Below are 27567 nucleotides of genomic sequence, written 5' to 3'. Positions count from 1 at the left end.
GGTTTTTTTTGGACACATACTCAGGAGTGGAATTGCAGGGTCATATCATAGTTTTTAGTTTTTTGAGAAACCTCCATACTGTTTTCCACAGTGATTGCACCAATTTACATTTCCACCAACACTACACAAAATTTCCCTTTTCTCATCATCATTTTTATTCATGTTCTTTATGATAATAGCCATTCTGACAGGTGTGAAGTGGTATCTCATTGTGGTTTTCATTGCATTTCCCTGCTGATTAGTGAGCATCTTTTCATGTGTCTGTTGGCCATCTTACCTTTATCTTATTTATTGTCCTCCTTCACTAGTGTATCAACTTCATGAGGGCAGGCAATGCCTATTTTTAATCTGTATCTTCTTGGTTGCCAGGACCTGTAAGTAGTCTTGCTCCCTGGAAAGGGGACAGGAATTGGGTAAACAAGAGGGTGGGTATAGTGACAAGAAATCTGGAACATACTATGTTCAGAAATTCAGGCAGATAGAATGTGTGTTCCAGGGAAATCAGTCTTTTGGCAGATGATCTCCAGTACTAAGCTATTGTTGTAAGCTTCAGTCTCGTGAGGGTAGTGTTTCCCAAAGTGTGGTTCTGATCACTTACTCCTGATTTACCTGGAGTACTTGTTAAAATGTCAGTTTTGGGGACCAATCCTAAATTTGCTAAGCTTGCATCTCTAAGGGTGGGTCTTAGAAATCTATAGCTACCCTAGGCAATTCTTATGTATATAAATGTGAACTATTTATGTTTAGGGGTTGGGGAGCTGATGAAAGCAAGGAATAGTCTAAGACCTGGGGCAGGTTTCACAATCTTGGCATTGTTGGCATTTTGGCTGGATAATTCTTTGTTGTTGGGGGCTGCTGTCCTGTGCATTGTAGGATGTTTAGCAGCATCCCTAGTCTCTAACGCTCTAGAGACCAGAGCACCCCCTCCTCCCAGTTGTCACAACCAAAAATGTCTCCAGACATTCCAGAATGTCCCCTGGGAGAGAAAATAGCCTTTGGTTGATTTTGGGGGATCTACTTTGGGGGATCAGGGTAGTAAGTACCCAAGGATCAGAAGAAAGAGAACACAATATGGGAGAACATCCAGCTATTGGAAACGGAATGCCAAGTTAGGGCCAGATCTAGAGCAGGAGCTCCTTTTTAAGGTCAATGCTGGTAGCTTAGCTACCTTGCTGTAGAAGGACCACGTAACTCTAGAGTTGGTGACAGATGGAATATAAACGCTGAGAACTAGACAGGGTGTGGCATCACTGTTTCTTAGAGTAGCATCTCATGCTTTATGACAGGAAATCCAGAAAAAAATTCTGTGGCACTTTAAGTGGTGTTTCATTTCCATGTGAAATACTGCAATTAACTAAAAAGTACATCTGTGAAGTATGTTAGGTTTGTTGTCTTGGAAGCTCTGGAATTTCTTTCTGTTAAAAAAAATCTTTCTTGAAAAACACCTCAAATTTTGATTATACGTGTTTACCGATGAACTCAATTAAACTTGATTAAATCTAGCTACTGGTTCAGCAGTAATTCCATAATAGTACAATAATTCTGTAAAAACATTTCCACTGATTTTTTTTTTATTCAGAAAAAAAGAAGACAGAAACAAAAGTTGTGGTCATTTGCAGTATCTATCAGCTTTCAATTTGGCTCTCCTGTTTAAACAAAACAAATAATAAAAGTTAATCTACATGAAATATGTCATATAGTCAACTGCTACTAAACATAAACTCATGCTTAGAAATTGTGCTTTCAATTTTGGTTATTATATTACCACACTGCTTATAGTAAAATATTTTAATTAAAATTTTATTTTGAATTTTATGTTTCATACTAAATGGATTTTATTCTTACAAAAATCTTTTCCTAATCTTTAATACATGTTGCCTAAGAGCTTTTTTAATCCATCATAAGCAATTTTAATTGCCTCTGAATTTAAGCATGCCCTAAACGTTTATTTAATAAGGTGGCAATGCTGTATTTTCATAAGTGATAAAAGTTATATGACATAGACTGTATTCTTCTTTTGAGTCTACATCCTGACTATTTTTTATATTTCATTCTTGATTTCTTAAAAATAGGCACATGCTAATTTTTCTCAGCTGGAAAAAATTACTGCGTTATTTCTGACTTTAGGTAACCCACTTGATCAGCTGGTTGATAGCAAATATAAGATAAAGCATTGTCTTTTATTAAGTAGTGTAAAGACGCATCTTAAGGCTAATTTTGCAACATACGACTTGAATGAGTGGCAGGAGATTACCAAATTCTCTTTTGATCTGGCACTTACTTGATTTATACTTGTAAGCTCATAGCTAAACCTCTCTGACCATATTTTTGTTGTAAATCTAGGACATTACTTACCTAAACAGGAACAGTAATAAGTAAATAGTAATAATGTACTAAGACAAATATCCTGCACACTTCTGAATTCAGCTTAATTAAGTGCTTCAATTTTATTTCAGTCGAATCTGAATTTCTCACAACAAAAATAAAAACTTGGACTCTGGCTATTTTCAGATACTCTTTCTTTGTGATCTTTTCCTCGACTTATAATGTCCTTTTTAGGTAATATTACAACATTGAAAAATTTAAAATTACAATAATTAAGAAAAGAACATGGGTTTATATACACCACTTCTACTGGCTACTGAAAACAGTACGAATAAAAATATACCTACCTGTCCAGAAGTGTTTCATGCAAAAATCCATCTTTCCGGGCCTTTTTAAGAATTTTACTGTCTTCTTTACTTATTTTAAGTTTGTGGTCTTGGAAGCTCTGGAATTTCTTTCTGTTAGGAAGAAAATATCTTTCCTGAAAAGCATCTCAAACTGTGGCTATACCATACTCACTGATGGGCTTACAGGTATTTTAAAGGTTTTTCATTTATTTAAAAAAAAACTAACTGTATTTCTTAAATAACATACAGCTTTCCAACTACAAAAATGACCTTCATACCCCACCATCAATAGGGCAGTTGTTTGGGAAGCCCTGCAGACTCAACATTCAGGAATGTTGGCTGGAGTCTCTTGTATCCCAGCTGTGGGACAGCATTTGGTTAGCATCATGTACTGGTAATTAGAGCCACTCCATCGAGTAGGGAGAACAGACCAACCCAGGTGACTTGAGCTTTGAAAGCTAACAGGATAACTAGGAAAACTGAAGCCTTAAGAGAAGGCTTCTTCTGCTTAGTGCTCTGTCCTAGAATCTACATTATGCTGCCTCTTTTTGTCCTTCAGGTATTTTATTTTAGGTGCATTGAGAAGCACTTCACTGCCAAATCTATAGTTTCAAAAAGAAAAAAAATACGTACACATAATTGATTTCACACTGCTTAACATTTCCTTTGTCTTCTTCTGGAATATCATCTTTTTTCTTAGTCTCTCTTTCAGCACAGGATCTAATCTGGATTTTGGAGATGAGACCCCAACAGGTTATACATTTATTGTCCCCCTTCTCCACTTTACTTACTACACAATAGCATTCTAGGTGATTCCTTACGTGAAAGAAGGAAACAATTAACTGAACAATTAGATTCAGAAAAAGACAGGTTCTAGATAAGTTTCTTTATTTATAACTGCAATTTATATAAATAGTTGTTATTATATATTTCTCTAAGAGCCCTTATATCAGAAACACTAAAGAAAAAAAATCTGTAAAGCATTTTACAGGTCAGATCCCACTAAGTAAATTAGGCAAAATTTAACTAGTTATTTGGCCTCAAAAGAAATACAATAGGATCAAATTATCCTGCTATTTAGTGCTCATTTTATAACACTGAACGTTTAAGATAATAGCTGTTTTACTTTGCATAGGATATTACTAAATACATTAAAACTTGTAACATAATACAATGTTTTTACCTAATTAGAACCCACCCCTTTTAAATCCTCCTTATATCCTCAAAAGTTTTGACAGATATTTACTATCATATGCCATAAATTAACCGACACAGACATAGCAACTCGGACCAACTGAGTGTGGCAAGAAGGGGATAGGAGTAGAATTCAGGGCTGTGGAACTGGCAGTTTGCAACCCAAAGGACCCACATCTCCAAAGTGATCTCTGTGGCTCAGAGCATAAGAAAGATTGCTTAGATTGCTTAGAAAGTGATGACCAATAATGTGTGTGAGAGTAACATGTGTGGTTAGAGGGGTCCTAAAAGACCTGGGGAAATTCCTGACTAGGCCTATGACACAATACTGCTTTTGGCAGGAGGGAACGTATTCTGGTAGATAAAGCCATGCCATAAAAGTGGATGTTGACACAGACTAGCAGAGTCTGCAGTGTAAAAGGCAAGGTAGAAAGACTTCTGGATTATCAGAGCTCCCAGGTACCTGACTAACCAAACAGACCCAGGGAAATCTGACAGGTACTTTATATAAAAATGGTTGTAATTAATGATAAATTAGCATAGTGTTTTTTTTCTATAGATGTGCAAAGTACAGCACATATCTGCACTGTTTGTCTTCAATAATCATGCTTTTATAATGTAATCCAGATAAAAAATAATTTAAACATGATACAATAAAATTAAATGAAAGTAAATAAATAAAATTAAAAATAGATGAGTCAGAAATCCATCGGCACTTTTCTCATGACCTGCTTCCTGAGAAGTGGTATGGTGTGGAATGTAATTTCTATAGTCAGTTGGGCCTGGGTACACCCTCTGTCTCTGCCTTATCGAGCTATGTGACTTTTTCATGAAGTGACTGATCCAAACAGTGAGGATGTAAGGAGGGTAAAAGACTGTTTCCTGTTCTGTAAAGTTAATAATAACCACCTCACTGGAATGTTATGAAGATTAAAGACAACAATGCATATGCCACATTCAGCAGAGTACCTGCAGCCTCTTGCTTTAGTTTTGTTCGTGTAATTGAACAATATTATGACTGACACTTTTCAAATTACAACGGAAGAATATCTAGGTTTCATATTTAAATTATTTGAGACTTTGGCAGTGAAAATGATTTTTGAGAAAACTATGAAAATATACAGAAATTTCTAATTCCTAAGCTGTCTAGAATGGCATTTCTTTCTCCATTAATCAACTACAAATGATGAATAAAGTTACTGGTATTAGCATTCTTGTTTAGAAAGATCAGCAATATTTTTCAAGGTAAAAAGAATACTGGAAGAGTAAAAATGAGTATTTTGAAAATCGAGAACATTTTAAAAATAAAATCAAATATATGACACGGAATTTAACATAAAGCATATTCAGATACTTGATGTTTTTAAATTATGCTGATAGTAGAGAAAATGTAATGTGAATTTTTATGCTTTATTTGTAAAGATTAAGCCCCCCCACCCCATTTCTTTGAGCCTTCCACTCTGGCCCTCACTGATGTATTTACACACAGTGAATTTGGATCAGACTAGCTGTAATCCATGATTTGCCAACAGAGACAAATTAGGCGAAGTTCAGAATGCTCAGTGCTGGGATGGAATGCCAAGAAAAAGGAAAACAATGCATCAACAAGGGTAGTTATTCTTTAGACTCATCTTGCTGTTATGTTTTTCATTAAAGATCAGGTGATTTTAGTAAGCCTAAAAAATTAAGCCTTAAAGGCCTTCATCAAAGTCCAGTTAATATAACTACCTGATTATCTACTTTACAGTTTTATTTAGTTAGACTTTCACCTTGATATGGAGATGCCTGTACAACTCTTAAAATGAAATAAAGAAAAGGATTAGGGAAGTTAGTCTGGGAGAAAGAAATTTCTAGCTTATTGTAGATACTGACAGACATATGCAGAATAGATAAACAAGATTATACTGTATAGCAACAGGGAAATATATACAAGATCTTGTGGTAGCTCACAGCAAAAAAAAAATGTGACAATGAATATATGTATGTTCATGTATAACTGAAAAATTGTGCTCTACACTGGAATTTGACACAACATTGTAAAATGACTATAACTCAATAAAAAATGTTAAAAAAAATTAAAACACACACACACACACGTTTTAGGTGCTTTGTGTTTCTGTTCATGTAAGGAAGACTTACTTATTCATTAAGAGATCCAGAATTTGAGGACTAAGGCTCTGAAAGTTCTGCTATGTTTATATATTTTATATAGTGACTAGCAACATGGATGCTCAAGTATTAAACTCATAACCTTCTCATACATGCCAGTGGGAGTTTAAATTAGTATAACTCCTAGGGAGGACAATTTGGCAGTATCTAACAAAATTACAAATGCATGTACCCTTGACCCTGTAATCCTGCCTCTGGAAGTTTATCCTCACATATACTTGCACACCTACAAAATAATGTGTATTCAAAGTTAAGTCCTGCGGCACTGCTTATAAGAATAAGAGACTGAAATCATCTAAATTTCGATTTATAAGGAACTGATTAAATTATGGAGCACACCTAAAATGGAGTCTTATATAGCTATTAAAAAGAGAGAAAACTTTCTAAATAATGATAACAAAAAATCTCTAAGATACAATGTAAAGGAAAAAATATCACGGTCTAAAAGAGTATGTACAGCAGGCTAACTTCAGGAGAGTAGAAAATTACAAACACTCATTTTTTATATAGAAACTCAAGAAGGCTACAGAAAGATGGGAGACATGCTTTACATGCTTGTATTTAAACAATTTTGAACCATGTGAACACATCATCTATTTAAAAAATTAAAATTTAAAAGGCAGGCAAGAAAGAAAAGAAGACATAGGCCTAAGAAGCATGTGGAACTAACTACTCAGAAAAAGATACTAATACATGGAGAGAATAACAAGGTAGCTCTTAGATGTATTTCTCTACCACATGGTGCAAACAGTCAGTGATGGGATTTATAATTAAAGTTTATTTGGAGACAGTATAAAAAGCTATGAATTTAAACCTTTAAAGTGATAATAAGTGATGCAACATTTAAGAGATGTAGTCACATCATATTGACATGTATTATTCCATAGAAAAATGCCATGATTACCTTTATCATTTCTTCTTCTCCTGCTGTTTTACTTTTTGCTTCTATATCACCTGCTTCATTGCATCTAATAAAGCAGCTATTTGAGGCCAGTAAAGCCATTTTCCCCTAAATAAAACAAAATAATAACAAAAAAATGAGTTATAAGAATACCTGCAAAAAATTCTTGAGACTAAATTATTTTTCCCCCTGATTATAGAAGTAGTCAGGAAAAAGAATTTGAAGACAACCTGGGAAAAAAAATATAGGAAAGAAAACTAAAATCACATATAATCTTACTACTCAAAGATAACCACATTAAATATTTTTAGTATATTCTAGTTATAGGACTAAATTCTAACTAGATGGAATAGAATTATTTCATTTGGCCTCAAAGATCTATTGAGGATGTAACGGATTTAGTTCAGTTAAAAAAAAAAAGCTATAAAGACAAAACAATTGTAATATATAATATTTTACTCAAATAGTAGTGTTTTAAGTAAAATTTCTCTGTAATTGGAAAATATAAAAATACATAATATAAAAGCTAGCCTTTGATGCCTTTTAAATTACTGCTCAGACTTTAAGAATCAATATCTGAGGGACTTGTGGGAAGAAACAGTCAAACTTAGTTGTTTAATGCTCAATGTGTTATAATATTGACTCTAATAAATAAAACTGTGAAAACTGATTTTCCTGTGTATCTAAACCTAGATTATAAATTTGATTAATTAAATTTCCTTAACAAACGTAAGATTTAATTATAACTTGTATATGGTTGATTCTTTTGGAAAACTCTGAATAACTTAAACATCAGACACTATTTTTATAAATATAATCGTTACAAAATGTATTAACAATCTTCTATCATATGCAGTTACAAAAGTGCTAATAACATAGAATTGATTTAATTTCTTATTCAAGGTGGCAAGGGCTGGGTTTTCTGTCATCTGGATGACTTCTGGTGAACCTGTATGTGGCTGTATAGTCCAAGGTGATTTAAATCTATGCTGCTGATCTTTTGGCTGGGACCCTTTTGGTAATAAAGTTTTTACTTATTATATCAGGGACTTTTAAGTCTCTTTTTCATTTAAATATAACATTTTTAAACTTACTGTCTTTCCCAAAAATAAGTGAAATGAAAATCCCTAAAGTTCTGTGTGAGTGGAAGTATCTGACTCATTATCCTGGCCTTATGATATGTTGGCCTCTTCTGTTGATATAATTTTTATTATAAGTATCTCATTATATTTGTAGAATCATCTAGAAGGGGCTGTAACCCCTCCTGGTTGCAGTGGTTTATGAAATCAGTCTAGTGGGTCCTGACCAGTACTGGGGGGAAGGGGAAAGACACAGAAAAAGAAGTGAAAGAATATAAAATATCAGAGTGTACAACACATAGATAAGTAAGTATTGTTAAGCACAACTCTTACTTCTGTTATACATATGTGTGTACCAGGCTGTAGTATGAAATGTTTTTCTCATTGGATTGGGCAAAAAGGCCTGAACAGACATTTTTCCAAAAGACATACAAATGGCCAATGAGTACATGAAAAGTGTTCAACATCACTAGCCATTAAGGTAATTAAAATCAGAACCATAGTGAGATACCACCTCATGCCATCATCAAAAGGACAAGAGATAACAAATCCTGGCAGGGATGTGGAGAAAAGGGAATCCTTGTGCACTCTCAGTGGCATTGCAAACTTGTACGGCCACTATGAAAAGTAGTATGGAGGATCCTAAAAATTAAAAATAGAACTAGCACGTGATTCAGCTATTCCATTTCTGGGATTATATCCAAAGTAAACAAAAACACTAACTCAGAAAGATATCTGTTCATGGCAGTATTATTTACAGTAGCCAAAATATAGAAGCAACCTTAGTGTGGATCAACAGATGAAAAGATAAAGAAGTTGTATATACATACATACATACACACACACACACGGGAATATTATTCAGCCATTAAAAAATGAGGACATCCTGCCATTTGTGGCAACGTGGATGGACCTTGAGGACATTATGCTAAGTGAAATTAAGTCAGACAGAGAAAAACTGATCTCACTTATAGGTGGAATCTAAATCACACACATTGTTTGCCCATTTTTAAACTGGATTATTTGGCTTTTCTGGCTACTGAGTTGTATGAGTTCTTCCTACATTTTGGATATTAACTCCGTATCAGATATATGGTTTGCAGATACTTTTTCCCAGTCTGTAGCTTATTTTTTCACTTTGTTGATTTTTTTTTCTTTTTGCTGTGCTATACTATTTTTTGAGATCTTTTTAAGGTTATGAATTCATGTGGAGTTTTCCCAATTTAATGATTTATATTATTGCATTCTACATTTTTTTTTTTTAGAATATATGCTCTCATTGACTGTTAGAGACTTTCTTTTATATTGACAAACTTTTATAGACAAAATAGTACTTACATCTTGAAAGACTGGTTCCCATTGTTCTCTTGGTCCAATTGCATCTGAACGCCCAACAACAAGTCCATCTGAATTTATACCAAGATATTTTCCATAGCCAGATTTCAGAGCAATTCTTCAGATTAATAAAACAGATAAATGTTAAAAACTGAAAGAAAATTAAATATGCAACATAAAAAAATGTGTGTGTATAAAAATTCAGATTAACCATAGTTCATGTGTTCAAAAGCCATGTGTGGCTAGTGGCTACCACATTGGACACTAGTTCCATACATACAATTTAATATTCTATTTCCTTTAAATACAGTGTTATATGATACCTTATATTATATAGGAAACATTTTCCAAATTCATTATTCTTCAAATACACTACTTTTAATGGATATATAATATTTTAAGTAATGCATTATAATGTGTTAATTATAGTTCAATTCAAGCTTACCTGGAATCAGACAATTTGACAGCTGTAAACTGCTCTGGAGGACTAGGACCCTCATCAACTACAGGAGAAAAAATCATTTTAAAATAAATTTGACGTTTCTTATACATATACATATAAAGATATTCTTTAGCTTTAAAAAAGTAGCTTTTTCTCTTTTAAAATTGAATATAAGATTATGATATATTTGTAATACAGTATTCATAGTATCAAGAGCTACTTTATCTCCTATATAACTGAAGTGCTAGTTTTACATACGTAATAAGATAGGTCAGCATGATTCTTACTTATTTGGTCACTTCCAACACATTATCTGTGTTTTAAAATGCAGTCAGCACATAGACAAATAAGCACTTAATATTTAAAAAACTAAATGCTTTAATTTATTCAAGGGATGGCCATTCAGACCAAAACCTTCTGCTTTTGAATCTTTCAATTACTTTTATCTCATTAGTGCTTCTTCTATTGGGCTAAAAGTAATGAGAGAACCTCAAATTACTAACTATGCTCCAGGTTAGTTTTGGCAAAAAGTCTAAAGAACAAAGGAATTCAAATCTTTGCTCAAACAGGTTTCCTTTTTCTTTCCACTTATTATTTCAATTACATATATTGTTTTTGATTCCCATAGATAACTCTTCTGGAACTAGACAGAATGTTTTCAAATGCTTACACTGGAAAGAGGGAGTTGGCAATCATTGGTAAATGGTGAGGAAGGAAAAAAGTGGAAGAGTCAAATAAATGGATTCTTTCCTTTGGAATATATCTGAGATTAGTCAGAATGTGGCGTAAGTGAATGAATATCATAAGATATATACTTTAAGTGGCCTTTTCCATTCCATTGCTTCTACCAGACACAAACCTTCTTTATGTGGCGCTCCCAGTGTAAAAAGTCCATTGTCAAGTGCATGTATGTAGGTTCCTTTATCCATTTCAATAGCTATGGTTCCTGAAATTTCACCAAAGTTTGTTACTGTCCACCAGATTCCTAAAAAATAAAATCAGTAATTTAAATTTATATTTTGGATTTGATAGAAGGTCCTTAGTTGTTGCTGTTGTTATAACTTACTTAAAATGTGTTTAGTTTGCATTTGTAAAAAATAATACAGGGAGATCTCATATACCCTTTACTCACTTTCTCCCAATGGTAACATCTTGCATGACTGTAGTACAGTATCAAGACCAGGAAACTGACATTGATACAATTCATGAAACTTACTCAGCTTTCATCAGTTTTACATGCACTCATTTGTATGTTTGTATGTGTGTGTGTAGATGTAGGTGACTACCACCATAGTCAAGATTAGGTTCTTTTAAAATATAAAACAGCAGAACACAGGAAGGCACAGAATGATTTACAGAGAACAGTCTCTCATTTCAGCCTCCAGCCATCCATGACTGCTTTCCAGAGGCAATGACTATAACCTGTTTCTTATGTATCCTTCCAGATTATAATTACAATTGCCAAGACTGATGTCAAGGAGCATATTGCCTATATTTTCCTTCTAGGAATTTTCTGGTTTCAGACCTTACATTTAAGTCTAATTCATTTTGAGTTGATTTTTGTGTATGGTACAAGATAGCGGTCCACTTTCATTCTTTTGCGTGTGGCTGTCCAGTTTTCCCAACATCATTTATTGAAGAGGATGTCCCTTCTTTACTGTATATTCCTAGCTCCTCTATTGTAAATTAATTGACTATATATGCATGGGTTTATTTCTGGGCTCTCTATTGTGTTCCATTGATCTAAGTATCTCTGTGTTTATGCCAATACCACCACTGTTTTGATTACTATTGCTTTATAATATAATTTAAATCAGGAAGTGTGATGCCTCCAGCCTTATTCTTCTTTCTGTGTATTCTTTATTTGGGATATTTTGTGGTTCCATACAAATTTTACAATTGTTTGTTCTACTTCTGTGAAAAATGCCATTGGAATTTTGATAGGCATTGCACTGAATGTGTAGATTGCTTTTGGGTAGTACAGACATTTTAACAATATTAATTCTTCCAATTCATTAGTATGGAGTATCTTTTCTGTGTGTCTTCTTCAATTCCTGTCATTAATGTCTTACAGTTTTCAGTGTACAGGTCTTTCACCTCCTTGGTTAAATTTATTCCTAGGTATTTTATTCTTATTGATGCAGTTGTAAATGGGACTATTTTCTTAATTTCACTTTCTGATGGTTCAGTATTAATGGATAGCAATGCAACAGATTTCTGTATATTCATTTTGTATTCTGCAACTTTATTGAACTCGTAGATCAGTTCTAACAGTTTTTTGGTGGACTCTTTAGGGTTTTCTATATATAATATCATGTCACCTGTAGATAGTGACATTTTTACTTCTTTTCTCATTTGGATGTCTTTTATTTCTTTTCCTTGCCTCATTGCTCTGCCTAGGACTTCTAACACTATGTTGAATAAAAGTCGCAAGTGTAGGCATCCTTGTCTTGTTCCCCGTCTTAGCGGAAAAGCTTTCAGCTTTTCACTGTTAAGTATGAACTTAAACTGCATCCAATTTTTGTTGGGTCTGATAATAATATATTATTATATTTTAAAAGAGTTCTTTCTCTCTTCTTCCTTCTGTTTCATAACTAATACAAATTAGTAAAAATTTTAGCTTACTTTCAGATCCTTGCATGGAATCAACAGAACAGCTTCACAAAATTAAAAAAGATTTTCCCCCTCCCCCAAAACAGGTATATTGTTACTTGTGTAGGAACCTTGGGAAACTGTGAATGTATGAGAAGGTGGGAGGACAAGGAGAAGAGGACAGAGTGACTTCCTTTTCTAGCCAAGACAGAGTGATCAGTATTGGACTTGCCCTCCCACTGTGAACAACTAGGAAACTGGACAGAGTATGTGAGAAAACCACTCTCTGGTACTGGAACACAAGTTAACAGGATTATGACTGTTGACAAAAGGGAAACACACGAGGTGAACATCACATTCATGTTAGCCTTCTGCCGAATGGCAGCTTCTCAACCACAGTGCAGGGAAGTGAAGCCCAAAAAGAGCAAGGCAGTCTCACTGAGCTGAGATCTGGCGTCCTGATGTGATCAGAATCTGCTGAGTAAGGTTCTAGAGAGGAGGGAACTGCACAGGGGCTGGGGCCCCAGAAGTATACGTGGGGACTCTCTGCAGGGCCTTGCCTGTGGGCTGGGCAGTATGTGTGCTGGAAAGACTTCACAAGGCCAAGCAGTGGAGCTGTGGCTGCTGAGAGCAGACTGAAGATGCCAGAGATCATGAGATGCTGGGAGACACTGGCATGGAGAGAGCGCAGAGTACCCTGGGCATTTCGTTGAGGCCCCTTGAGGAACCCTGCCTAGAATAAGGGCCACAATCTACATCTAAGGGCAAAACCAAATAGCTCTAATCATTAAAGATAAAAAACAAACAAAAAACAAGTCTGATAGGAGCAAAAGGCTCTTCAAATGATTTAACTAGACTTCAAGATAATGCCTACTGTCAGAAATAAAAATGGACATTTCATTAAACTGAAAGGAAGACATTGAAGTCCTAAATGTGGATGTACCTCATAACAGAGCTTCAATATACTTTAAACAGAAAATGATAAGATGTAAACAAATCCAGAATTATAGTTAGATATACTTTAACACAATCCTCTAATAAATGGTAGAATTAGTAAAGTCAGTAAAGACACAGAAGATTTGAAAGTCTACTCTGTCCACCAAATGACTTAACTGACATTTAGAGAGCAGCAAATCAATGCCTGCAGAATACACGTTCTTTTCAAGTGTAGATGGAAGTTCACCAAGAAAGTAACGTATGTTCTCTGACCACAGGAATTAGTAACAGTAAGATATCCACAGTATCTCCAAGCAAAGGAAATTAAATAGCACCCTTTTGAATAACCCATGGGTCAAAAAACCCCCCAAAAAAGATAAAACCAATGGACCAAGGAAGAAATCGCAAGGGAAACAAACTACTCTGAACTGAATGAAAATGAAAATAAGACATCAAAATCTGGAATATAGATAAAGTGGTGTGAAGGATATCTAAACGTCCACCTTAAGGAGCTATAAAATAAGAGCAAAGTAAGTTGAAAGTAAGTTAAAGGAAGGAAATGATAAAAACAGGAAAGAAATGAAATAGAAAATGAAAAACCAATAGAGAACATAAATGATATCAAAAGATGGGTCTTAAAAAGATTAACAAATTGGTAAACCTTTAGCTAGACTGATTGGTGCAGGAAAAAAAACCCAAAACACAAGTTATCAATATGAGGCATGAATGACAAGATTGCAATATAGATTCTACAGACATCATGAGGAGAATAAGAGGATATTCTGCACATTATGCTAATAAATTCAACAGCTTAGATGAAATGAAAATTTTCTAAAGAGACATGAATTACCAAAACTGACACAAAAGAAAATATGAAAATGTATCTTAAAGAAATTTAATTTGTAATTAAAAATATTCCCACAAAGAACAACAAACCAACACAAAAACCTTCTAGGCTCAGATTATTTCACTGGTGAAATATGTTGAAGAAGAAATACCAATCTTAAATAGCTATTTCCAAAAGTAAGGGAGGAGAGAGTACTTCCCAGCTCATTTTACGAGGCCAGTATTACCCTGATACCAAAACCAAATAAAGACATTACAAGAAAAGGATATAGAAGTTCAATGTCCTCATCAACACAGATGCAGAAATTCTTAAAACTATTAGGAGTCAAATCCAGCAATATACAAAGAATAACACATTGCAACCAGGTAGGGTTTATCTTAGGAATGTGAGGTTGGTTTAAAAGTTGAAAATGAATCAAATGTAATTCATTGGTGTACTAAAAGAAGAAAGCCATATAATCATCTCTACAGATGCAGAAAAAAAAAGTTAGAATTAGACACCTTTATGATTAAAAATTCCTAAAAAAAATGTTTAAAAAGAAACTTCTACATTTTGATAAAGGGTATCTATGAAAATCCTACAACTAACATCATACTATATGGTGGACTATTGAAAGCTTTCTGCTTAAGACTGGGAACAAGGCCATTAAGTCCACTCTTAACACTTTGATTAACATGGTAGAAGTCCTGGTAGTGCAATAAGGTAATAAAAAGAAATAAAGAAACAAAGATTGGAAAGGAAGAAGTATAACTGTATTTGCAGTAAATATGACTGCAGATTTCTTAGTTTTCTATATAAACAAACAAAAATAGTAAAACTAATGAATTTACTTGTATCTCAGACTACAGAGTCCATATACAAAAATCAATTATACATCTATGTTTTAACAGCAAACAATTGGAAAATAAGATTTAAAAATTCTCTTTACAAGTAATGTAAAATTATAAAATAATTTGTAATTTTAAAAAGATGTATATAATGAAAACTGCAAATTATTGAGAGTCAATGTTATTAAGAGGTTGATTCTCCCCAAATGACCTACATTCAATACAGTTCACCCGGACAATCCAAGATGATTTACTGTGGAAGGTAATATATTGATTGTGAAATTTGTATGGAAAAGCAAGGATCTAGAAGAGTCAAAGCAAGACTCACACCACTTGATTTCAAGACTTTATGAAATGACAGTAAACAAGATGAATATATCAAAAGAACAATAGACAAATCGATAGGACAGAGTCCAGAAACAGACCAATACATATAAAGTCAATTGATTTTTGACAAAGATACCAAAGCACTTTAATTTTAGAAAGGAAAGTCTATTCTACAGCAATGTTGGAACAACTGGATTGCAATATGAAAAAAAAAATTTGTAACCTATATTTGGTTATATAATATTTATCTATATCAGCCCTTTAAAATGATGTATCAGAATCGCTGGATTATTACAAAGTCTAATGATGGTACCTATTAAATCAGAGAGCTGTGTGTCCTCTCTCCTATGCTTTGTTCTAATAATGAAAAAGACATCAGTGACATCCATTGTGCTAGAGCATAAAAGCAATCTACAACTGTAAGTAATAGTTGAGCTCTTTAAGACAAATAGGGGTTAGTCATAAATTCCTTCCACTTTCTTTTCACTGATTATCCCTAACTAAGAAAATATTTTTAAAGGGATCTCAACTAATGTTCTCAGAATAAAGCACAGGGAACTGACTCACCAACAATATCAAGTTGAGTTTCTTCATCTTCGTCTCTTTTTCTCTTCTTCTCTTTGCTCTTTTTCTTCTTACTACAGGAGATAATTTTCATAGATGAGTTTAGATATGTTGATTTGCATGTTAAATATCATAAGATGGAATCTTAGAAGAATCTTTGAAGCTGAACATTGATATACAAATTGATTTAAAGTTGTATACACTCTAACTTCTAATATTGAGAAGTCACTTCTGATCCTGTACATACTGTGTTACAGTTAAGAGAACAGACCCTGGAGCCAGACTGCCTTTTAAAATCCTGATTCTGTCATTTCTTAGCTCTGTGATTTTTGGAAAATTTACTTCACCCCCTTTTAGTTAGTTTCCCCACCTATACAATGAGGATAATAATTAAATCCAACTCTTAAGGTTATTGTGAAGATTAAGAGTTAATGTGTAACTTGATATGCTGCTGCTGAGAATGTAAAATGGTGTAGCTGCTTTGGAAAATAGTTTTGGGTTCCTCAAAAAGTTAAACAGAGTTACTATATGACCTTACAACTCTCCTCTTAGGTATATACCCAAAGAAATGAAAACATATGTCTTCACAGAAGCTTGTATAAGAATAGTGATAGCAGAATTATTCTGCTGCCAAAAAGTGCAAACAACCCAAATGCTTATCAACTGATGAACAGATAAACCGTATGTTATATCTATACAACAGAATATTATTCACCCATAAAAGGAATGAGTAGTGACTAATACATGCTACAACATCGATGAACCCTGAGAATGTTATCCTAAGAACGTCGTATATTATATATTCTGTTTATATGAAATATTTAGAATAGGCAAACTGAAACAAACAGCGGATTAGTGGTTGTCAGGGACTAGAGGAAGGGCAAAATGGGAAGTGACTGCTAATGATTACGGGGTTTCCTTCTGAGATGATGAAAATGTTCAGCAATTCAACAGTGGTGAACTTTGTGAATATAGTAAAAACGACTGAATTCCACCTTAAAGGGATGAATTTTATAGTATATGTGTTATACCTCAATAATAATAAAAAACCTCAATAATAATTTTTTAAAAAGTTAATATGCAAAGTGGTTAGAACAGTTCTTGGCACATAGAAAGTGCTACGTATGTGTTAATTATGTTGACAGTTACAATGATTATAATACACACTTGTTTGCATTTTCATGATAAGCTTTCAGAAGCTAACTCTCCCCTCCATCCTATAAATTCAGACAGTAACAGTTTCAGATGTATTCAGGATAAATTCTTCAAGATGCCAGACCCCTAGGCAGAGTTCTCAAGGGTAGTGGCTTCAACTTGCTCCTTGAGGCTTTCTAACTCACCTAAAAGTACCAAAACCTCTATCACTGAGACCAGGATGAACTGCTCAACACTTGTATTAATAATCAAACCCGAGCAAATTTATCAGTTAAAAAAGACGTGGAGATATTAGTGGGCAGATTCCTTTTCCTGAAAGATCTAATAATCATAAAACACCACTTCCTTGCATTTGGCTCTACTTATTTACTGTAGATGTTATCTTATTTAATCCTCATAAGCCTTTTAAAGTATCACTAATCCCTCCCAATAAATTAGTAAATGGAAGCTGAAAGGTATTAACGAACCTGCCACAAATCATAAAATTAGTAATTGGTGGAGTCCAGGCTCGAGCTTATATCCTTTTCAAAATCCACATCTGCTTTAAAAAATTGATTAAAAATTTTAAAGGGGAGGGAGACAATGTTGAAAATAATTATCCCTAATAAAGGAAGTTATTGTTGTAACCTACGCATTCAGACTAACACATATCCACCAAGAGGAGGACTTGTGCCTCCTGGGCTGCTGGTCAGCCCAGTTCTGCGGCCTGTCCTTGCACGGACCCCGGGAACCGAGTCGCAGCTTCTGTCCATTCCGGCAAGAGGCCGGGCTGGGAACCTGAACCCGAGCGCCCCACGTCTTCCACGGGGCTGGCCGCGTGGAGGGAGGACGGAGGGCTGTCGAAAAAGACGGGAAGAGTCCGCCGCACAAACTCGCCGTCTTACCTCTTGGCCTTGGTTCCCTTGAGCACGAGTTTGGTGGACTTCACGTAGGAGTATTCGGCCATGGCTCCCCTGACGCTCCTGTAGTAAGAGCTGGGAGCTGGTTCAGGGCAAAATACGTCGACCGGAGCAGGGCCGGGCGAGGGACGCAAAAAACTGAGGGCTGACTCCTTCAGAAGTAAGCAGCAGCGGAGCGGACCTGACTCTCCCGAATCCCTGGCTTTTTTTCACGCAAAGACCACCCCACCTCCCCCGTCCCAAATAGAGTCCGACTTCCTGTTTACAGCCTGGGGCTACGGCAGCCGCAGAGGGCCTAACCAGAGCGGCGTTCTTTTGCCGCGTCAGGAGAACTGAAGGGGCTCGTCGGAAGGAGGAAAGCAGAGGAGACGCGCCCTCTGCTGAGCAGGCGGATCTCACAGCCGAGCTTGGCCTGGTGAGTCACTGGAGAGAACCACCTGCCGGGTCTGGGGAGGAGACGATAATATGGTTAGAGGGTGGAGTGACTTAGTCAGCCCTCCAGGTTCTTCGCAGCGGACTGGTCCTGACGGTACCCCGCAGCGGGGGCGAGGCGACGGCGTTACCTGACCTTGGACGACTCCACAAGCCAGCTCAAGTCCATAAACGTTTATTGTATTATTTTAACTAGGGAGACTCTAGTAATGGAGAAGAAATGTCATAGTAAGTCCAAGCTCATTCTGCTTGACCTGGGAGAAGCCAATAAATCAAGAGAGGAGGTGTTGGGATGAGGAATAATGAATTTATTTGTAAAGCCAGCAGACGGAGAAAATAGCCAACTAATGTCCTAGAGGACCATCTCCCGAGTTTGAATTGAGGGGTAAAGTACTGGTTCTAGCCAGACTCGGAAGGGGTGGTGTTGATTTCTTACTGCCTGCAGCCATTCACAGGTGGGCCTGGTCAGGGTGTTTTCTGTGAGCTAAACAAAGGTAATTTAGCTTAACACTCTTTACCTGGGAGGCAGGATCCCTAGAGATGGGCCTTAGGTATAATTTAAGTTTATAGGCAACACCCCTTTAGTGATTAACAAGCAATAGAATACAAAGAAAGGTTAAAGTGAAAGAAACAGAACTAATATAGAGCCAGATTTTTTCTTCCCTATTACAGCATCAAATAGGGAATAATAATAAAAGACAATGACGTGTCAGCATCTGGGCAGATTTCACTAGTCCTGTAGGAATTTGAGTGGAGTTGGGGTGGGAGGGTGGTATTGAAAACTATTGTAGAGAGGTCTTTCTGTACAGGGTGGATCTTGAGAGGGATTTTGACAGCTTCAGTCACCTGAATATCTCTCCTGCCTGCTCCAGTCTCTTCAATAGTTTTATAACCCACCTCTCTGATTCCATTCTATACCCCTTCCAAACCATCTTCTATACAGCTGAGTGATCGTTCTAAAAAATGGCTGATTATTGTTGCCTTTTACCAAAAATCTATTAAATGCTGCTTCTTGCCTTCGGGAGGAAACATCCTAATATAACTTAATTGACTGATGACTGTCCTCTGATTCTCCACCACTGAACCCTTGCCACCTGTTTCAGTCACACAAAATGACTGGAAATGTTTGAATGCTCTGTGTTTGTTTCTGCTGCCTAAAATGCTTCCCTGTCTTCTTATCTACCCTCTTCATGTGGCCCCCATTTTTCAGCCTTTGAGACCAACTCAGGCCTCACTTCCTCCAAAAAGCCATCTTTGAATGACTTCCTGTAATTCCCCCACTATCCTTCATTTCTCATCCTATTGCTTAATTGTGTGCTTTTTAAGGGCAGGAACCATAGCTTATTTGTGCTTATTTCACCTACATCTTACCTAGTGCCTGCTTCACAGTAGACACTGTGTAAGTGTCTGCTAAATTATTATTAAGATTCTGAAGCCTGGTGTGGGATAATAAAGAGAGTGGAACAGTTAGTGTGACGACTAGATGGAAGGGGTTGTGGTAGAAAAAAAGAAGGAGAAAATTGGGTGGGTAAAGAATAGCAGGCCTTGGGAAGTCAGTTTCTTATTTATCAGACATTTCAGCAAAGATACCATGCTTGGTGATAAGAGGATACAAAAGATGCTTCCACTCAGGGCCTGATCTTAAGGGCCTTCATCTAAGTCACGTGCAGTGAGAGGCAGTATAGCATATAGTTAAGGGTGGAGCTTCTGGAGAGAGACTGCTTGGGTGGACAGACCTTGCTGTCTTTATAAGTTAGATGACTTTATAAGTTATTTAACCTCCCAATAACTATGTTTATTCAGCTACAAGGGTTCCCTTTTCTCCATATCCTTATCTTGTCTTCTTGATAATCGTCATTCTAACAGGTGTGAGGTGATACTGCATTGTGGTTTTTTTGGGGGGTGGGGTGGGAATTAGGTTTATTTGTTTATTTTAATGAAGATGCTGGGGATTGAACCCAGGACCTCATGCATGCTAAGTGTGCACTCTACTACTGAGCTATACCCTCCCCCCATCTCATTGTGGTTTTGATTTTCGTTTCCCTGATGGTTAGTGACATTGAGCATCATTTCATGTACCTGTTAGCCATTTGTATGTCTCCTTTGGAAAAATATCCATTCATTTCCTTTGTTTATTTTTAATTGTTTGTGGGGTTTTGTTTTTGGCTATTGAATGAGTTTCTTATATACTTGGGATATTAATCCCTTATCAGATATATGATTTGCAAATATTGTCTCCAACTCTACAGATTGCCTTTTAATTTTGTTGATGGTGTCTTTTGCTGTGCAGAAGCTTTTTATTTTGTTGTAGTCCCATTTAGGTATTTTGCTTTTGTCGCTTGTGCTTTTGGTGTCATATCCAAAAAATTATCACCAAGATGAATGTCTAGGAACTTTTTCTCTCTGTTTTCTTTTAGGAGTTTTATGTTTTCAGGTCTTATGTTTGAGTCTTAAATCATTGCCAAGAGAAATACTTAACGTTTCAGGAGTGTTATGAAGTCTATCATGAGCATATCTTCTAAGGACCTAAGCTGGGACATTCTGGACTGTACTCTATGGATTTACCACTGCAGCATGTTACGATGATGAATATACACAGAACATATATCACATAGAGTACAAGATGACAGGACTTCAGTTGGGATATATGACATTCTATCATTTTCTCACTTATCAAAGCCTCAAAGCATTTTTTTTTTCTTTTTCTTTTCCTACTGACACATTTCCAAGCAAAGCCCTATTTACTTGTGCCTGGAAAGAGAACATTTACAAAAATGTCTTAGAGAGAGGGGATGTGAAGGAAGTAGTTTCAAATAGGCTAATGACATGAAGGGAGCTCTTTATAAAAGATGTTAATTAATCATGCCCACAATCTGGAGAACTTACCCCTATGAAGGAGTCCTGGAGTAGGGAAATAGCTTCTCGATTTTGCAACACAGTTTGGATGAGGAGAATAGGAGATCATTGATCAAGCATTGTCTTTAAGAAATAGAGTGGGTGGAAGCTACTTCAGCGAGTATGCTTTAGAGCATCAGTTCTCAAACTTTGGTGTCAGGACTCACTTATACTCTTAAAAATTATTGAGGACCCTAAAGAGCTTTTGCTTATGTGGATTATACCCATCTATATTTACCATATTAAAAACTAAAACTGAGAAATTTTTAAAAATTATTAGAAAATAGACCTATTGTGTTAATGTAAATAACATATTTTATTAAAACTGATGATGAGAAGAGTGGCATCATTTTATATTTTTGCATATGTCTTAAGTGTCTGGCTTAATAAAAGAGATCTTGGTCTCTTATTTGCTTCCATATTCAATTTCTTGTGATATCACACGCTGGCCAGGTAGCTTCCAGTGTATACTCAGGAGAGAATAGGGGTGGGAGAGGGAAATAACACCTAAGTATTATTATGGAAAGGGTTTTGACCTTGCAGCCTTCCTGAAAGGAACTCAAGACCTCCCAGGGTCACATGTGCACAGGGTAGAGGGTAAGTGCAGGTGAGAAAGCAGCTGTTTTGGGGGGTGAGGGGTTTGGGAGTATGGAGATAAAGGTTGTGCTCTTTCTTTTCCTTTCTGCTCTTGTTGCTGGAATTTACTTTTAGATTATGATATTGCCATAAATTAGGAATTATGTGAATAGATATCATTGATACTGCCCAATTAAAGACGTTTTTGGTCTGTCTTCTAAGTTTTTGGTACATTCAAAGAAGTCTTCTGTCTCATTTTTTCCCCACCTGAATGTGGATTTTGAAAAGCATTCTTGTAGCTATATTTAGATGATTTGTCTCCCTGAATACATTTTGGGATTATTTATAGATCTCTATAAGCAATGCTATTCTGTCCTTTAAATACAAATATGACACTATGTCTCTTGTAGAAAGGGCTACAACAAACCTAAAAAAAAAAATGGTATTTTTAATATAACCTGATACTTGAGCAAAATGTATCCACTTTCTTGGTTGTCCACAAGGTGCTGCTGTTTCCCTTCTAATAACACAGGGCAGCTTATTCCAAGAACACAAGGTACTCTTAAAAAATTACCATAGTTCTTATTCCATAATTATTAAGTTTTCAGGGTGCAATTAGGTTTGTCCCAGAGAAGAACTGTGTAGAGTTTTTCTTTTTAAAACATAACTTTTTAGCAATGAGTTCAAACTTTGGCATTGTCAGAGTGAAGATTTCTCTTCTTTATGATTTCATTTATAATAATTATATTTTTTAGTGATACTGATGGTTTCATAAAAATATCATTATATTATATATCCAATGACTGTGAAATCATCTGCCTTGAAGCATAGTGAAATCATTAATCAGCAAACTGGGTCTGAAATGGGACCGTTTTAAGAAAGCTATTTACACTGTAATTTGCAAGTTGTGTTCTTTTTTTGAAATTAAAACATATCTAAAATGTACTATGATTGTTTAAAAAAAAGTAATGGTTCTTTTTATGGTAAGGAAGTAAATTGAACCCTATGTGCTGAAAAGTGCAGAAAACAAATCAGCATTCTTTATAAATAGATTTTACTGCTGGTTTAGAAATTACCTTATGTGCTTTTAGATGATGGAAAAATGAAATCAGCTTCTGTTTGCACTGTGCATGCAGCATATTTGCTGTGACCCTTTCAAAAGGATTATGGAATGTTGGGAGGTCAGGAATCTTGAAAAGGAGAATTCTAAGAAGTGGCAAAATGAGAAAATGAAAATAAAGCAAGCCTGGTTGTTTAATATGCATACTGATGGAGTTGAGGGAAAACCCTAGACTGGGAGCCAGCAGATCATGTTCTGACTTTGACTGTCTTTGGTGGCCCCAGCAGGGCTGGTATTCAGTGAAGACCAAGGCTGACTGGGAGTCAGGCTGACTGGCATTGGAACAAGGAGAGAAGCCACTGGCCAGGGGTAATGGCCAAATGTTCAGTGTTCAGTGCTCAAAGCTAAGCAGCGCGTTAATGTACATCCTGAGGGCAGAGCTGACACCAGAATCTGGACTTTCCAGCTGAATCTGAGACCTTAGTCTGATGGGCAGGATTAAGTAGTCTCAAAGGCCCAACAGACGTTTGTTAAAAACAAAGCATACTTGATTATTCTCTGAAGATTTATTCCTTCTTACCCTATTACAGAATTTTTACACAATTACATACAGAAGACTTTTAACAGCTTAATCTGCAGTAGAAGGCTTTATAACATTGCAGGTAAAGGCATGTGCTTTGAAATCATACAGTAGAATTTATGAACAAACCCACACAAAACCCTATTGTTGGCTACTCTTAACTGTTTGAATTTTGCTGAGGTACTAAATTTGAGAGACTTGCCCAAGGTCACAGAATTATAAGTGATATAGCTGGGGTTTGAATCTAAGTCTACCCAAATCCGGGACCTGTTTACTGCTCTCCTACAATGCTTTTTAAGCTCCTGAGAACGCTAACATTCTTTCTTTTGAAATCTTACTTGTTTCCAAGTAGCAGCTTTATTAATCTGTGTAAAGGGTACCATAATGCAGACAAAAAATTCTTTGAAACCTTTAATGTTTTGGTGAGATGAGGAAGAGTTCTATGGTATTGTCAGTGGGTAAGCATCATTTGAAGGCTCTGCATATACCAGCTCTGTAAGAAGTAGAGACATTTCTGTTGGCCTGTGGAGGACAGAAAGCCCACAGCTTTTATCATACCTTCCCTTTTACTTCATCTCCAAGGAGATGGACTTCTATGGCTGGTCAAGTTTAGGGATCTCTTATGAGCCTCGGCTAGAGGTAGAACTTTCCTAACTCTAGGTTAAGATTTATGGGCAAGCTAGAGCGCTAAGGTGGTTTGTGACTACTCCTTTTGGGAGAAAGTCTAATCATTTCTTTTTTTGGAACCACCTTTGTTCCCCCAAATGCTGGGTAAGACATGTCTGCATTCTAATTCTTTGACAGCAGAGGATATCTGTTCTCTTCCACCAAACACACAAACAAAACCAAATAAGAAAACATAAGACAAATCCTAGGCAAGCTTCCCTGGCATCCTTGAGCCTGCGCTCTCTCTGGCTGCTTCCCTGGTCCTCCTCTCCGGACAAAGGTTCTGTGCCTTCCTCAGAAGGCAGTGGCCAGATCTAAGACTTGGGTTAGGGCTTCGGGAGAAGTAGGCGGGAGGGGTCTCTGGCTTGCTTTGGCATTAGACCGAGTTAGTAACAGAGTCCTTTCCTGCTTTAAGCTCAGCTCAGTAGACCTCTCTCTGTGTTTGCGGAAAATCTCCAGGTAGTAATAAAGTGTCATTTTCCTGTGCTTTGTTGTCTGTACATATGTATCTTTCTTAGGGACATCGTGAGGAGATTTTTTTTTTCCCCCTGGCCAAACACCATCTTAATCACTTCCATTATAGCAAATTCCATTTCCCCTGTGGAATTGAAATCTAAGTGGAGACTCAGCAAAGAAGTATAGTGAGAGAATTATGTTATGAGGTAAATCCTTTATTGTCTTCTTAGGGACATTGTTTTCCCCCATGTTAATCAAGTTCCAGACTTGCATAAAAGTGATGTTTTGATCTGAGGCAAACTTCCTGAGTGGTTAGAAGTAAATTTGACCACTACTCTTAGGACTGCTGGGAATTATCTCTTGTCTCAATCAAAATTCCACTATTTAGAGACGTGAACATAGAAAGCTATTAATATTTATTGAGTACCTGCTTTGTGCTCAGCACTATGTGAAGCACTGGATGTATTAAATAATTTTGAATGTCTTCACATTCAACCCTTGCAATAATACTCCCATTTTAGAGTTGATAAAACCGAGGGTCAGATGGACCTAGAGATTATTATACTAAGTAAAGTAAGTCAGACAGAGAAAAACAAATATAATATCACTTACATGTGGAATCTAAAATATGATACAAATGAATTTACTTACAAAACAGAAGCAGACTCACAGATATAGAAAACAAACTTATATAAAAGGGGGGTGGGAGGGATAAATTAGAAGTTTGGGATTAGCAGATACAAACTACTATATATAAAATAGATAAACAAGGTCCTACTGTATAGCACAGGGAACTATATTCAACATCTTGTAATAACCTACAGTGAAAAAGAATATGAAAAAGAATATATACGTATAAATGAATCACTTTCCTATACACCACAATCTAACAACATTGTAAATCAACTATATTTCAATTAAAAATAAACAAACCCCTGAGGGTCAGTGAGACTAAGAATCTTGCAGCTAGGAAGAGATGGCGCTGAGATTTGCAGCAGTTCAAACTCTGGACCACCACATTTCTGCGGTCTCTTCACTAGAGAGTTCTTTCTTTGATTCCTCTAAGTCATTAGTCTTTAGGAATTAATCTTCAACTGTAGGTTTCACAGGGAGGAGCTGCTACTTTAAGCTTTGTGGCTGAAAGTGCAGATTTGGAATTTGGGGGAGAGGTGCAGGGGAGGGTTTTGTTGAGAAACTTCATGTAATTTGTGGGGCTGTGAAATACTGCCTCCAAATTCTCTGTCCTATTGGTTTTTCAAATGTCATGTGAGTCTCTCTTTTGGGTTAAATTGAGGAAAATTCCTATGAAAAGTTAAAAAAAAAAAAAAAAAAAAAAAAAAGGACTGAGAGAGATAAAAAGCTGATTCAGAGCTCACGCTTAGGTCTCAGAGTTTTGTTCATCCTAAACAGGCCTTGGTTCAATTTGAAGAAGGCAGAACAGTTTGGAAATCTAGCAAACCCATCTGTGTGCAGTGTTCACTAAACCATGAGTGAACATTCACTTGACAGATTTACTCAGTTAGTTTGTATGGTCCAAAGGCAAACAGACACAGGACTACTTAGTTTTGATGGGAACAAAAGAGAAGTCTGGGAACAGTGAACCTGGGCAGGGGATGGAGGAGGGTGGCACCAGGAGTCCAGGGAACTGGCCCCCTCTGAGTTGGCAGAAGATCACAAAAACCAGCTCTGCTTTCTTCGGATGCTGCCCACGCCTGTTGGAGTTAACAGAGCTCTGAGAAGGACCGCTCCGTGGTCTGAGCATGGGTCCCGAGCTGCCTTCCCTCATCAATATCTGGGCTGGTAGCCATGCAGTTGGGGGCAGTTTGCCCGGCTTTCTTGATCTACGCCAGCAAACTTGCTTTTGAAGTGGTTTGGAAAGCTCCAAAAGAGACGTGCTTCATGGTATTGGTATTGCTGCCAAAGAGAAAAGATTCTGCTTTTCATCAGCGGTGTACTTCAGCAGTCCGTATCTCTCTAGAACCTACTGCCGATGGCCCTCTTGTGCTGACACACAGATGGTGTAGTTGAGGGGTGAGAACAGCCAAGGGTCTCCTGTTCCTCTCAACTCCAGGCTGGGCTAGAAACAGGCTTATGGTTGTTCCGATGCTTGAATGCAGGTAAGCTTGAGATATGTGGCAATTCTTATGACGTGAGGCTGGACATTCTTTACAGTTTCCCCAGACACAGGAATTGGCAGGATTTGAAAAAGAATCACTGGCAGGAAGTTCATTTTCTTTATTGCTACCTCCCCAGCCATAAAGCTAAAAGCTTTTTACCTAAATCATGTTTGCTATCTCATGGGAGTGGGAGATCATTTCCTTCAGAGTTTTGCCCCAGTTGGAGTTTAGTTCTAGGGATTTGATAGTTTTAATAGTCTGTTTGAATTTGAAAAGCTTTTCTAATTGATGTTTCTTATATTCTCTCCCTCCCCCAAAAGGCTTCTGATTTGGGGTTATTTGTGTTTTCCCCCTTTCCCTGCCAAATCTCAGATCACTGAAAGTAAAATCCTTTCATCTTGAACTTCATCATCTTTCAGGTAATTAGAACTTCATTCACCTATTGTGCGAGGTTTAATTTCACCCCTTCAAAATAACCTTCCTTTGTTTGAGTTTTCTCTAACTGTTTGATTCAGAGCTATTTAATTCTTGCAAATAAGCAGAAAAGGGAACCTCTCCTTGCTTCTGGTAATTTGTGTGACAAAACATTTTGAGGTGCCGACCCCCTGATTTGTTGTACTTTGTTGATGAATAAAAATCTTACTAAGAATTTTCTAGTTTACAAGATTTAAAACTAGAATAACTGATGTATCTAATTCAGTCTGCATTTCAGCGTGAAATAATGCCAGGAGCCCCGTTATCTAAAGCTGACAGTGGGACTAGCCCACTGTGTGACCTCAGGCAAACCACTTCATCTTTTTGCCCCTTCTTTCTTCGTATGTAAAACATAGATAACTTTGTCTGCCT

The 27567-nt window shown here is 36.4% G+C and overlaps 1 protein-coding gene and 1 long non-coding RNA gene across 2 annotated transcripts in view; one reads left to right on the top strand and one right to left on the bottom strand.

Annotated features, from left to right (window-relative positions):
* The window catches only part of LOC123616384 (uncharacterized), an 866081-nt gene that overhangs the window by 13358 nt on the left and 825156 nt on the right, over positions 1–27567 (top strand). The gene's annotated exons all lie outside the window — the stretch shown is intronic.
* FRG1 (FSHD region gene 1) lies at positions 1554–18207 on the bottom strand. Its single transcript, XM_010953269.3, has 9 exons — positions 17925–18207; positions 15889–15959; positions 10652–10777; positions 9796–9853; positions 9354–9468; positions 6940–7044; positions 3306–3397; positions 2673–2783; positions 1554–1646 (listed from the first exon to the last, which is right to left on the bottom strand). Exons 1-9 carry the CDS (start codon positions 17984–17986, stop codon positions 1610–1612), a joined length of 777 nt encoding a protein of 258 aa, XP_010951571.1. The 5' UTR covers positions 17987–18207; the 3' UTR covers positions 1554–1609.

The sequence above is a fragment of the Camelus bactrianus genome, chromosome 26, assembly GCF_048773025.1.
Source record: "Camelus bactrianus isolate YW-2024 breed Bactrian camel chromosome 26, ASM4877302v1, whole genome shotgun sequence".
Classification (NCBI taxonomy): domain Eukaryota; kingdom Metazoa; phylum Chordata; class Mammalia; order Artiodactyla; family Camelidae; genus Camelus; species Camelus bactrianus.
This window is presented reverse-complemented; position numbering and strand designations above follow the sequence as displayed.